Genomic DNA, 14,656 nt, shown 5'->3' with positions numbered 1-14,656 from the left:
TTTCCCCCCCTTTTTCTCTGAATAAAAATGCATAGGTCTTTGTATTAACTCGATCATGGCTTCTTTTTTTTTTTTTTTTCCTTCTTTTTTTTTAATTGCTCTGTGTGCAGGTGTGACTATTAGTAGCAACACTTACTCAAAGCACCACTAAAATTCGACATTTCCCTCAGTAGTGGTTTCAGTTTCAGCACCAACAATTAACCCACTCGCTTTAGTATCGCAGTACAAGATTCAGATTAAAGCACAGAAACGGAAAGCGTATCTCACGGTGAATAATTCCAGTCGCGCTCTGCACCCTCAGTAAGAGTGAGGTGACTGCACGTCGCTTCTGCTGCAAAGAAATCACTGGACTGCTTATTGAAAGGTGCAGAGCTAATGTTTCAACAGCCAGATGAGTTCTTCAGAGTTATCAGTGTGCAAACAACCCCTTAAGTCAAGAATTATTTATGAACCTGCCACCTTCTGCCCACTCGATGTGCATTCTGACTTTGCTTCTCAGTTTGATTTGCTCTTCATCTACTTTGAATCTGAGAAAGCATCAGTTAATCTTGCAGCCCTCCACTGTAATTCTTTTAATTTTTCCCACATATCGCAGGACGTCTTGTTTCCTTAATGGTCTCGTTTGATTTCTGGGCATGTTTCCTGAGCCTGATTCTTTTTGCCTGTCCTAGAATGAATGGCGAGGCCTTTGACATTAATACCAAACCGGAGGCCTGCATGTTTCTCTGCTCCTTTTTGACAACCTCCTCTGTTTCTGAGGGGCTGTCAGTATTTTAGAGTGTACAGTATGTTACAGTGCCAACTTCTGTGGGAGCGGCGTGATCTCCACGCTGTGCTTCCTGCAGCCTTTTTTCCATTTTTTTTTTTTTTTTTTTTTTCCTTTTTGGTGGAAGAAAAAGCACACTGTTCAAATGTTTCCTTTACATGGTAGTTGAATAGCATTTGCTAATTTTTTGATGAATTGTTATGATTGTTATTAATATTGTTATCAGTAGTATTAATGAATATTTGTTGCACAGCACTGACAGCTACATGACGTGTAGTGCTACTAAGCTTGTATGATACGTAGAAAAAAAACATTTATAAATCATGCAATTATTGATACTATATAAGTATTTTTTAAAAATCGTGTTAAGGGTCGTTTACATAATTTTGTTTTTTTTGTTTTTTTTGTTTTGTGGAGGTTCAGGCGTTTTGCATCATGGTTTCTGTAACTGAGGAAAAAAAATAAACCTTCTTTTTGGTACTTGAATAGCCATTGCATTAGGAATCAATCTCTGATACTGGACGCATCCTCAAATTGTTTTCAGGATAATTATCATCTTTATATCCTATCTGAAAACCTGAGCCGACCTCAGGGTACTCTCACTGACCTCATCTAAAGGATGGTGCCAAATCTGAAACAAGAAATACAACGGCTAGAGATGAATATTGCATGGATTTATTTCTATTTATAACAGAGAGAACTATTATGATATGAAATATTACCTGTTCATTGACTTTCTGGGTGCTACTCTGCACATAATAATCTCACTGGGAGTCCGGATATGTCAACGATGTGCAGCTGTATTCATGAATAGTATTATCGTTTTGTTTTTTGTTTTTTGGGGGGAAAATAAATAGCATTTACATTAGCAGACTTTGTAAATCCTTCAATGGATCAAATGAATTAAAGGAAAACGGCAACCCAAGTGTGTCTTCAGTATTTCTGCGTTCTCTCTTTCTCTGGCATCTGTCTGATCACGCTGACAACATGCTACAAATCGTTCTGGGTCTCACAGAGGAACATGATGTTCCGGTGTGTAGTGGAGACCTCCTGTGGCTGAGCTGAACCACAGGCCATCTGGATGCACTCTTCATGTGTTGTAGCATTTAGAGAAAGGAGAAAAAAAAAAAAAATTCAGTTCAGCCTCGGCCAGTTTGCCTTCTACTCTGCAGATTATTTATTTATTTTTTTTTGGTGTGTGTGTGTGTGTGGGGGGGGGGTTAAAAGGCAATACATGTGCAGGAGACGGTGCAGTTTGCATGAAGAACAGCCCCAGTTTATAATTCGAGGTGTCAGCGGCTGACAGACATTCACATTGTCTGCTGTTGCTCTTTCATGTGTCCATCCATGCATCCATTTACGGTCTCACCGGGGAACAGGCTAAAATTACCACTTTCCACCTAATTTGGTTGATAGTGGTTATTTTATTTTTAAACCCTTTTCACTACACTTTATGGTTTGATGGTCGGGTCAGACTCAAATCCGCTTTTTAAAAATGTATTTATTTTTTTGGATGAGGAAATCAGCTGTGTGTTGCTATTATAAGGCACAGTAGCCGTGATGACTGCATAGCACTGACAGTTTTGATGAATGACACCGAGAAGGTGAATACCAGAATTTCTTATTGATTTTTTTTTTTTTTTTTTTTTTTTTTTTTTTTTTTTTTGCTCCCCAAGTCATTCCCAAAGGACTAGGATGTAATTAAGAAGAAGTCAATGTTATAGAGATTTTTTTTTAAGCCTTGGGACCAGCTGTGCTGTGGATTATTATCTACATTTATTTTGCACTTAAGGCCCAGTGAGAGGCAAAGTTTCTCAGTCAGCATCTTACAGTGAGTGATGGGCTCCTCCATCAATACGCACTTCTAAAGTTAACACTTTTTTTTTTTTTCCTTTTCTTTTTCACAGATCTTTTCTCTCGTTTTAAATTGGTAAGGCAAAGGTGATGTTCCAAACATGGATGCGCCACACAAGATTTGTTTGGTCCCTGTTAATCCACACCTCAGATCTCTTGGCAATTATACTGTTTACATTTAGTTTTTGGTCACTTGGCCATGGCTAATTTAAAGTTAAGAAAAATCATTTTATGTAGAGAGAACAGTATGTGCTACAGAGAAAACAAAGCTTTATGTACCAAAAACTAAAATTAGGTCCCTGTATCATTGCAGGCACATTGCTCCCATGAGGGACCTGACTGGATAAAAAGATATCTTTATAGATGTGGAGAAAAGTACAGTGATTCCTGAGTGGGAAAGATAAAAACACAAGTTGGAATAGTATAAATAGTGTAAGACTTCAACATATAAATAAAAAGTGAAATGTGAGACGTAAACAGCAGACTGATAGATGAGGGCTGGAGAGCCCCAGCATTGCGGGATGTTTGGATATGTTTCAAGAACCCCTGAACATCCTATGAATAGCCTTTTCCTTTCAAATGAATGATGTGTTGCAGGGGGAGAGAACTAAATCATCCTAATGAGTATACCTATGAATACGAGTCCAAAAAGAATTATATAATGCAAAGGAAAGTAATTATCCCTGGGGCAGTAGGTTATCTAAAACTGGGTATCTGTGCTGGAGCAATTTTCCAAATTGAGCAGAGAGGCCCCCAAATTGTACAAGAATGGTCATAATTCCTGATAAGATTATTCATCTACAAGCACAGGCATGGTGTTCTGCAGCAGCTCCTCGATGATTTCTACTCATAACACTGACATGCAGTACCACTGCAGTGTTTCCCATCACATTTTTTCACTCAAAGGGGTGGTAAGGTCTCTGAAATGACATTTGTGCAATGCTGGAATTCCATTAAAATCAAAACAAATACAAAATATGTTTACAAGCACGGCAGTGAGTGTTTTTCTTTTTTTTTTTTGTGGGGTGACCCATTCCTCCTCTCCAGGAAAACACTGGTGCTCTCAGAGTCAAAAGAAATCCTCCTCAAGCATCCATCTCCATGCACAAAAAAATTCCATTTAAATGATTCATGTGCAGCACAGGGCAGTAGCTTTGATAAAGTTACGCTCTTATCTTAAAGCTAAAACACATCACCTAGGTTTAAGAGGATAAAATGATTCATATGTTAATTTTCTTGTCTGCTTACAGTGTTTTTCCTCACTTCATTATGGGCAGGAAAGGAAAACAAACCTACACAACTGACGCATCTTTATGTGATAATCATGGGAAGCACCTTAATGTTTTAGTGTTTCATTTATTTTAAGGACATGGTATCAAATATTTAGTGATTAAATTAACATGCCATTGACTTTAATGTGGTTGAGTGGAAAATAAAACCGCATGGGTCAGCTTTATTTTTAATGGAGACACATTAAATGATACAAAGCATTGTCTGCACCTGCTGTTGAGAACACATTTATCTTTGTACACAATTAGATTCGGAAACGAGCTTCCATAGATTAGCATGATGTAAAAAAAAAAATGTGATAACCTTTTCCTCCATTATGCTATCCATAAATAAATAACAGACATCTATCTAGCTCATACATCAGCCTCTAAAGATACATGGACTTCATAATTTTATTTCACTAGCTACATTTAAAAAAGTAATTTTACTAAGCTGAGTAAAGACTACAACTTAAAATAATATTTTAAATATTTTAAACCTAGAGAAAAAAAAAATCGCATCTACTTCAAGGTTCATTCGATTGGCTACAGCGTTGAACTACACCTCCCAGAGTGCATCGCGGCAGGGCTCCTCGTCTCCCATTGGTCCCGCTCTTCGAGCAGCGGAGGCAGACATGAGGCGGTGGTGAGATCCCGGCTGAGAGCTGCGGAGCTGAAATGAAGCGCGCACACGGAGCAACTCACACCGCGCAGTACCGTGCGGCTCGAGGAAGAGGCTCCGTGCCGCTAAAGCTGAAGGCTGCTCCGGCTGAATGAAGGGCTCCGTCCATGCGGAGGCTAGCGCTCATTCTGCTCCCCTGTGCTGTCGCCGTCCTGGTGCACTTGTGGTTGGCACAACGACCTTCCTCCACCCCGCTGGACAACAACACATACTCGGGTACTTTTTTAGCCACAACCCTGGGCTTTTTATCTCCTCAGAGAGCCTCGCAACTTTTTTCTTTCGAGCGGCTGGCTAACTTTGCCTTTGCCGCCCCGTTGTGGTTGTTAGTTTGTGTGTTTGAGTGAACACGTAGTTAATGATCAGTAACCGGACTGTGTGTTTTCTAATGTGTGTTTTATGGAGGAAAAGAGGTGACTGTAACATTTCAGTAGTGTGGGGCGTTGCTAGTAAAGTCTCAACGTATGAAGCGAGCTGAGCATCTCCTGTTACAGTGCGACTACTGTGCTCCGTGGCGGCTTCAGACGGATTATCACTTATTATGTGCCCTCACACCGCTGTGTGAACTGGCGTTACCGTCAGATGAAGGTAGTTTAACTATCTTTTGATGCACGAAGACATCAATCTTAACGGGGTTGCATCGCAGTAAGTCACTGCAAACTAAACATCAGAGGAAACTGCTGCCAGGGAATGGTTGAGTTAACCTTGATTTGATGCCAAAGTGTGTGTGTGTGTGTGTGTGTGCGCGCGCGTGCGCTCGCGCGTTCTTTGATTTCTATCATGATGATTGTGGTTATTTTACATCTGTCCTCTGTCCTCTGCTGTGATTATGATGGCCTGTTGTGCGATATAAATGTCAGTGAAATGTTTCTGTTTCCGATGCAGATGAGCCATTACCTTTCTATGAAGTTTTGGTGGGAGTGCTGTCAGCAAGACATCATTATGAACTGCGACAGGCGATAAGAGAGACCTGGCTGGGCTACCTCAGACACCACCCCCACTTCCAGCACAGGTCTGCGGGATGGACTTCCAACTTCACTGATTTTTTTTTTCTCTGTCTTTCTAAAAATCATATATAGTGGAGAGGAGGGAGAAAAAAACAGCCTGCAGCTGGCAGCAAATAACTGACCACCCCATCAAGCCTTTTATCTTTACCTGACCAGCGGCCAATATTGTTCTCTTTCATTCTTCCTCTTTGTCCATTTCCTTCTCATTCAGCGATCTGAGCACTGATAAGGTGTGATGGCCTTTAAGCAACCCCCGGTAACCATGGCAACGGAGGGTGGATAGATGGACAAGCTTTAGAAATCTTGTAGTGGAATATTGCACAAAAAAGGTGTATGTGATAGTGTTTGTATTTTTTTGTTTTTTCTTCCAGAGTGGGGGTGAAATTTATCGTGGGGGAACATGGGTGTCCTATTCCAGAGGAGGACAGAGAGGATCCTTACTCCTGCTCCCTCCTGAACTTCACCGAACCAGGTAAAAGGAGAAAGAAGGAAAAGGCATCCGACTGCAGCTTTATTTCTCTCCGCGATCTGCTGCTCGCATGTGCAGTCGTCAAAGGGGGAGCGGAGGCAGAATTAACAGCAGAGGAGTTGAGAGAATGAGAAGAATGTGTGTTCAGAAGAAAAGTGAAACACCTTTTATTCGTGTGCTCCCACAGCTCAAGGACAACTTTCTCTTCCTTTGTATATTTAAGGCCAAAGCAGAAACGCTTGCCGCTGCGGGGGTAACTAGAACTGCTTTAACACTTGAAAAGTAGAGCTACACAAAGAGCAGACAGTATGTGAAATAATTTAACTCCCTCGCAGTCAGTTTGAACGTCCGCAGTAATTGTTAACGTCTGTCGCCTTCACAGAGCCGGTCCACTTCTCCACTGGCATCAAGCTGCCTTCATGGAAACATAATTACAGCTTATCAGAATGGGCTTTTCACATAGCGGCCTTTAGGGTCATGGCAATGCGTTGTTTTTTATTTTTCCCCCCAGCCCATTCTCTGCCCTCCACCGCGTTAATGGTTGTTGGTGTTGACGTGATTTGCTTTAGAATCGCAGGCAGGCAGGCTTTTGGTGCGCATGATGCTCCGCGTGATTGGAAGAGAGAGAGAGAGACGGCGGCAGCTCTTAAGCACAGTCAGGTACCTGACGCAGGATTCGGGTCAAAGCGCGCGTTAAGCGGACAATTAATTGTCGAGCTGAAATGTGTTTGTTTGCGCTGCATTCATCACAGGGTTTTTTTTTTCTTTTGGACCACAATAAGGTGAATGCTAATTAGATTCTCAGAGCAGTAATCCTGCTGCCAACAGAAGGTGTGTGTGTGCGCACGCTTTTGAATTGAGGAGAAATTCTTAATGATCTTTAAAGGTTTCAGAGCAGATATGAACACACTGCAGCACGAATAAAATGACTGACATGGTAATTAGAGATTTAATATTTTTTTTCTCACTAAATGTGATACCTTTGAGTTTTGAACTATTAAGGGAAAACAAGCACTTTAAAAACATCATGCTGAGCTCTGTTTTTATTTTTTATTTTTAGCCAGTAATGAAAATATTGGATTGATTTGTGCTCTACTTAATGAACCACACACAATGCAGCATATAGTTGGTGCTTAATATTGAAATAATTACCTATGAACATGCAATGCAACAGGAAATGAAATATTTAAAATGTACAGTTGATTATCATCCTGTTTTTATATTTGCAGGGAATAAACCATCAATCTAAAGCATAGGTGATCATTAAATATCTGCTAATGGTAATATAACCCTGCGGTTCAGGTCCATTCAGCCAAAGTGAGAAGCATATGATAAACTGTTTGCTCTTCGGCATCTCTAATTGTCCTTATTTTGGAAGGAGCTGTAGAAGTTGTGTAGAACGCACATAAAGCAGACAAAAAGAGGAAAAACCCAGCTTCGCTTTAACGGCCTTGATCTTTTCATTGATCTCTCGGGTAATAAACGTCTCTTTTGTAATTAAGAAGGCACGCTCACAAGCAGGGGCTCGCTTTGAAGACAGCCGTCCTAAAGAAGCAGCTCCTCAAAGTGCTGATGCTGGAGCTCTCCCAGAGTCTGCCGCCTCCTTTTTTTTTTTTTGAAAGCTCTGCGTCTTCTCGTCATCACTTAAAAACAAGCCAAAAGATGGTCAGCATATTGGGATTGTAATAAATTTCATCTGTTCTTGTGAAGTGACTCGCTGCCCTCTCTGTCCCTGTGACAGGCAAGGATGCAGAGATAGAGGTTGTGACAGTGTCTGACCCCGCGGTGCTCGCCCCCTCCGACGTGTCTGCCATCGCCCTGGATTTCAAGGTCCTCCACCCAGTGGTGATAACCCAGCTGGGGGTGTTTCCCAGCGGGACCCGAGCTGAGCTTCACAGCAACGTGACGGTGAAGCTTCTTCAGCTGGACCAGGAGGTAACGCAGCTTTGACCTGCGAGCATAATGTATCGCGTACGCTGCTTTTCTGTGAAGCTCGGCAGATACACAGCCTGAGGGCAGCTGGAGGACTCTGCGCTGCTGTTTGTTCAACAAACTTCAACTCATTTTAGAGTCCTGCTGTTGCGATAGCAGTGTGTGGTTGTTCAGTATGGATGACGGTGTCTCTGTGAATTCTTTCTGGATTAAAAACATGTAATTTTTCTTTTTCTTTTTTTCCTCCCCAGGAGGCTGTGGTTACTGCTCGCTTCAGCTCCATCAGCACAGGGACCATGGTAAACTGGATGTGGTACAAACCAGTGGAGCAGTTCATCTTGCCGAAGGTCAGTTTGTCGCTGATTGTCTGGGCTGTAGCCACGACTATAGTAAAAGGGAGTAGAAGTCCTCCAGTCTTGCATATATGAATTGAATTGAGCTCTTTTTTTAGAGTACTAGAAAGCTACTTTCAGCTGCTCCCTTATTCACAAGGGGTCACTGCAGCAGGTAGCTCTGCATATTTGATTTGGCAGATCTTTTTTTAAACTGGATGCCTTTCTTGACGCAACCCCGAGGGATTTGTGTCTCCTCCTGGAATCGAACCAGGGATCTTTTGCTTGTTTTTATTCACTTCGAACATAATAAGAATTTTATTTGTGCAGCACTATTTAAAATGCAGTTACAGTATGATTCACAATGTAGGTAAAATCCACACAAATAAGTGTACATAACCCACATGTAGTACACACCTGCATACAAATATAGATATAAAACAAACAATAGTTAAAAAAATGTCAGCCTGTACAAATGTGAACACTTTAAATAAAGAGCTTGAAGCAACTTTAAATCCTTTTTCACATGCAAGAAATCAAGGACTTTTCTTTTGGACATATTGTTTTATTTTTCTTCAAAAATGCAACAGTTCCTCTTTAGAACTGGGTCTTTTTTCACCCACAAAATATGGCTGTGAACTATGAGACCAGCCGACTGCTGGATCTTTGCAAACATCATCATCTCCGTCTCACTCGCACACACAGTAATGTGATCTCCATCAGCAGCGCCGTCTCCTTTTCTCCGGCATGCAGGTTGATAACTGGAGGAGGTGAAGGGGGGGATCACACGAGTTATAAAAGTTCAGGGGTTCATGCATTAATTAAAAAAAAAAAGTTTTATCATTAATGTGAGTAGGTACCACAATAATGCAAGAAAAATGTCTGATAGCAAAGCAGAATACTGAAGAGCCTCGCTGCATTTTTACCCCATTATATTTATATAACTGTAACCTAGCGCTGCGTTTGGTGTTTACCTTTACATAAGTAAGCGTTTCCATCATGAACTGGTGCAGAAAAGCAGCACGTCTGCGCATAAAAATTCTCCAGAATTCAGGAATTGAAGTGTTTGATGCTCAGAATGTCCTGGCTTAACGTTCAGCCCGTGCCGGTGTCTGCACGTACACCCAGCAGTGATGTCACGGGGTGCAAGAGTACAACGATACATCGCTGCAGCAAAGAGGAGGTCCGGGGGATGTTAAATTAATCTTTCATTAACATTGTAGCAAAGCATAATGTAATCCACTCTAAAGTTTCCAAGTCTGCAGTGTCCTTGATGGTAGCTAATAATATCTTTCAGATGAAATGGCGTTGGACAGCACACCGTGTGCCGCCTCTGACATCTGTCTTTATTCCAGGGCTTTGAGGGGACGCTCGTCTGGGAGAGTCTTGACTCTGCCGCATTGACCACAGTCAACTCCTCCTCCGTGCAGCTCAATGATGGAGGAGGCATCCTCAAGATCTCTTCTGTACGTGTTCACACATAGCTTCAAGAAGGAAATATATGAATAAAGTACTTTAAATCCTCTTTCAAGTTTTCAAGTCCAATAAGTTAAAACTTTTTTTTTTTTCTTTTTTTTTTTGCTCTTTTCTTGGAATTGCAGATTGCGGAGGGGATATTGCCTCATAGAAGTGCTCTTGGATTTCCCGGTTTGGCTGGAGGCTTCACATTTACTATCTATGGTTGGTCCAGCAACAGAATAACCTTTGGACTTTGTTTTTTTTAATGATAATAGTGTGATCAAAGCCATCTTATGAGTCACATTTTTAAAAGCAGTACATATGTAAGAAGTCCAGAAACACTGCACACTGTGGCAGGGTGTAAGATTAGCTCCTTCTCACCGCAGGCTTTTTGCATATGTTCCACACAGAAAATAAAATTTTCATGCCTTGGACACCCTGCTGTTCCAGTATCGATTTTACCTACATGTGTTTGCATTAGAGTCTGACTGAGCGTAGATTTGGAGTAATTCTGTGGAAAACAAAATAAAATCCATTGTTCAGCATCTCTGAAAAACTGAACTAAAGGTCCATGGTGCCAATCGTTATAATTTCTTCACATTGTTTTGTCCGTCAGTGATTAAAGTTGTTACATGTCAAGAGCGTCCTGGGTCATTAAAACTTTTGGCAGGATAAATATTACTTTGCACAATAACTATTATAACTTTTGCTGTTTGCTGCCTTTTTCTGAGTACCCCGATCATTTTCATCACTGTGCATCAGATGGAGATGGTCTGTCGGAACTCCTGAGGGGCCGCCCAGCCAGGATGGAGCGCCATGCCTCCAGGCTGAGGCAGGAGGATGCTACTTTGCAGGAGGAGAGCCTCAGGCATGGCGACATGGTGTTCGTAGATGTGGTAGACACCTACAGGAACGTGCCTTCCAAACTGCTTCAGTTCTATAAATGGTACGCCAAGTGCTAATGACTCAATTCTCTGTCTCCAAATTGCCTGGGCCCTCTGAGGAAATCAGCAACCTGAAATGAAAGTGTGTCGACGCCTCAAAATGTTTCACTGTTAGAATCACGACTGCAGTCGCTCAGTCAAGAAGTACAGTATGAGTCATCAGATAAAGAAAAATATAGAGTGGTCTTAAGCTGTGATGTGATAAGTGTACGTTTCTGCAGACCTCTTGCCCTTCATGCTCACTGGTATTTGAAAGCAAATCCTCTCTGGGATATTGTTTTAAAAAAAAAGAAAATCAGAGGGTGGGCTTTAATTAAGGCTGCAAATTCCCTCTCTGGCAGGTCTGTGGGAAATGCTGACTTCAATCTACTGCTGAAGACGGATGATGATTGTTACATCGATGTGGACTCAGTATTAATGAAGATTGACCACAGGGGTCTCAAACGCAGCAATTTCTGGTGGGGGAAGTAAGTACAGTTTGGTGTCCAGTCCAGTTGACAGTGTATACTTTGTGTCCAATTGTGTTTACAGTTTAACTTCAGCTGAATTTTAGAGCAAAGAAACAGGAATGCTGTGCACAGTTAAAACCTGAAAGGGAGGCTGTATGTGGATGATAATGTATCTGCCATCCTGACCCAGTTTCAGGCAGAGCTGGGCAGTGGATCGCATTGGGAAGTGGCAGGAGCTGGAGTACGCGAGTCCAGCCTACCCGGCATTTGCCTGTGGCTCTGGCTACGTGGTGTCTCGTGACCTGGTCCAGTGGCTCGCCAACAATGCAGGGAAACTGAAGGCCTACCAGGTAGAGTACAAACGCTAAATAACAGCGATCGATATTCATGATCATAACGTGATCAGCTTGTCCTGGATGTGTCGTTGCAGGGAGAAGATGTGAGCATGGGGATATGGATGGCAGCTGTTGGACCTCAGAAATATCAGGTGATTAAACTGCTTGAATGACATGAACTGCCGGCTTTAATGACACACAGCTGATTTGATTTGGTGTATTATCAGGATAATACTGGCATAAAATACAACTCAGCATACGTTCTGTGGTTGTGCCCAGTGTTTTCACGGTACACCAGCCTTTATCAGCGTCAGACTGATAAAGGTCAGTGTCTGGCATTAAGAAATGGTAGAAGCGTACAAATAAGAATCTCTATAATGTATAATTTTTCTTAGAAAGTAAACAGCAGCTGCATAACATACAATTCAAGTTCTAAATATAAATAATATTTAAAATTACAGTGTAGATGAGGTAAGGAGTATTATTAGATCACCTTTTAAATGATGTAGTGCAATGAAACAGAAAGAAAACTGCACTCTGGCACTCATTTGTACTCACTATTGGTCCTCTGAGCTTCATTAGCCAAACTTTAGCATGTCACTAATTGGCTCTGCAAGGAAAAAGATGGAATATAAAAAAAAAAAAAAAAAATGTGAACTGAAATGATAAAACTCCCTCTCACCCTTCAGGTTTTTACTCAGCTAAACACATACAATATGATTTCTGTGAAAAAAGAGGCGTGAACATTTGTTGTGATTAATTTTCTCTCACTAGTAATTCGATACGTGGTTTGCTTTACAGCTTAACTCATTATGAGCATGTGGCAAAAACCCCCCCCACAAAAAACCTTTGCTAGTGGAGTCACAGTTTGACCGCATAATTTAGTTAACGGGTTTTAATCTTTGTAACTTGGAGCATATCAAAATAAAATGCTGCCAATTTAACCCGAGAGAAACGTGACCCAGTGTCCACCTAATAATCAAATCAGCATGTGCGTGCGTGTCAAGACGGCCGCTCTCCTGTCCCCTTCTTGTTGCCAGGACCCCGGCTGGCTGTGCGAGAAGGAGTGCTACCTGGACATGCTGTCATCACCGCAGCACACGGCCAAGGAGCTGCACATTCTCTGGGACAGAAAAAGGGCGTGTGGAGACCCCTGTGGATGTCCCTGGGAGCACTGAACGTGGTTTGCGCTACACTCACTACGTGACACTGTGGGTAAAATGCACTTGACACTAGCTGTCAGTTCATTTTGTGAATTTTTTCTTTTTTTTTTCTTTTCTTAAAACGCCAAACTGAGCCATTATCAGTTGTTATTGTTGTTATATTATTGTTATTATTATAAAAACACTTAGATTTTGAAACGTGGGACATTCTGAAGGGAAAATGATGTTAAAATCTTCGCAGGCTCGTAATATTAATAAAATAACGCACCAACATTATAAACCATTTGCAGCTTAAAAAAAAAAAAAAGCAGCTCACCTTTTAGCTGTAGCGTCCTGCCGGTATTTGTATCATGAGCTCGGTTATTACATTTGAAAATGTCAAAATGCGGGAAGGCTGTGGATGAAAAGATGCTTTATTAATGTAACCGTCAGGGATGGACAAGAACCACGTGCAATACCAGCGTGTGAAGGTCATCGTGTTCAGGATGATCACTGTAAGACTCTGAGTACTTTCTAATACTCCAGGTACAGATCCAAACCTTTGGGTTTAATGCAGATATTTGATGGCGTTTTAATGATGATTCCTCTGCATTGCTGTGTTTTGTAAATTTCTGTCTTAAGCTTTTCATCCTCTTTACTGTTTGTAGGTTTATGATGAGCTTTGTCTCACACACACACACACACACACACAGACACACAGTTTGTACTGTAACTGTTATCGTGCAAATAGTGATGTGGCCTTACTGTATTTGTTAGGCGTCATGCTGTGCGTATGTTAACACTTGTGATATTGACAGATTTTTTTGGAATTTGACAAAGCAGTCGGAGCGACTGTGGAGGAGACTCACTCGTTTAACACGGTTTTATGAAAGCCTCCTCAAAGGTAATAAAGAACACTTAAGAGAGATTAATGGCTCACTTGTTGTTTATTTTGGGAATGATGAACGCAGTAAACTTAGTGGTGCTGCTGATGCTGCGCTCAGTCGGCACCGGATTCACACTGTCAGCAAACAGACTGAACTCCGGCTGTTACAGAAGTCCTTTTTTTCCAACTTGAAAAGGAATAGGAATCCTATTTTTCTCCCAAGAGAGTAACGGCGCTGGAGTTTGGATGTCTTAGTACCACATTGATCACTGTTTTCATGTTAATCAATAAGGCTGAATGCATCCAGCTTTTCCCCCCCCATGAGCTTTCTTCAAACACATGCTTTTTGGGAGTTGTTTGTTTACTGAAGTGTAGCCATATGATTGATGCTGAGTCAGCAGAATTAGATTTCCTCGCTGTGTATATATGTTTTTAGTAAATAATGAAAGATGATGCTGAATGTTTTACTAATGGAAGACGGTACAAGTCGTTTGTTTTATTTAGCCCTGTCCCACCTGCCAAGAAATCAGTTTGTGCAATTAACCTGACACGGGAGCAGACATTCCTCTCCTCCTAACCCCCCCATCGTATCCTTCCGCCTCCTCTTTCACTGAGCTGCATGATAACAAAGTCATATCCGCATCTGTTCCACTCTCCAGCATAGATAAGCACGGCGTTTTCCGCTCCATCAGCCTTTCTCACTGATTCAGATCGAAGTCCTTCATTGTGAACTGAGAGAAGTGTGGAAATGACACACAGATGGGGGGGGAAAAGTCACTCCTGCTTTCCGTGCTGATGCTTTTTTAGAAGATGAAGTTATTGAATTTGTCTAAACTTTGAGTGCTGCAGGGCATACTGATGGAAGATGTTTAAATTATTAGTTCTAGAGATATTCAAGTCCTCTGAATCCTTTATTCTGGTGCTGTTCTCTCACCAAAATGTGAAACAAATTGCACAATGTTTACTTTCAAATAGCTGTTATTTATTATACATCGAATCTTCTCAGGCTTGCCTGTTTATAATTAACAGCTCAGCCGTATTTCCTGAGCGTTTTCTTGCCTTATGTTTGCCACTGTTCATTTATAGAATAACACATAATTCAGTGCAATTTGGAGGGAAGATGGGCTCCTGTTTG

General features: G+C 41.5%; 1 protein-coding gene across 1 annotated transcript; it reads left to right on the top strand.

Moving 5' to 3' along the window:
- Positions 1 to 4,499: 4,499 nt before the first annotated feature.
- On the top strand, positions 4,500 to 13,556 carry b3galnt2 (beta-1,3-N-acetylgalactosaminyltransferase 2). Its single transcript, XM_030748065.1, has 12 exons — positions 4,500 to 4,786; positions 5,453 to 5,579; positions 5,946 to 6,046; positions 7,785 to 7,978; positions 8,227 to 8,322; positions 9,663 to 9,773; positions 9,909 to 9,987; positions 10,528 to 10,711; positions 11,051 to 11,176; positions 11,349 to 11,508; positions 11,589 to 11,645; positions 12,534 to 13,556. The coding sequence occupies exons 1-12, from the start codon at positions 4,678 to 4,680 to the stop codon at positions 12,669 to 12,671; spliced, it is 1,482 nt and encodes a 493-aa protein (XP_030603925.1). The 5' UTR covers positions 4,500 to 4,677; the 3' UTR covers positions 12,672 to 13,556.
- The last annotated feature ends 1,100 nt before the right edge of the window (positions 13,557 to 14,656 follow it).

Source organism: Archocentrus centrarchus, chromosome 15, assembly GCF_007364275.1.
Source record: "Archocentrus centrarchus isolate MPI-CPG fArcCen1 chromosome 15, fArcCen1, whole genome shotgun sequence".
NCBI classification, from domain to species: Eukaryota; Metazoa; Chordata; class Actinopteri; order Cichliformes; family Cichlidae; genus Archocentrus; species Archocentrus centrarchus.
Note: the sequence above shows the minus strand (reverse complement) of the source record. Positions and strands in the feature narration are given on the sequence as shown.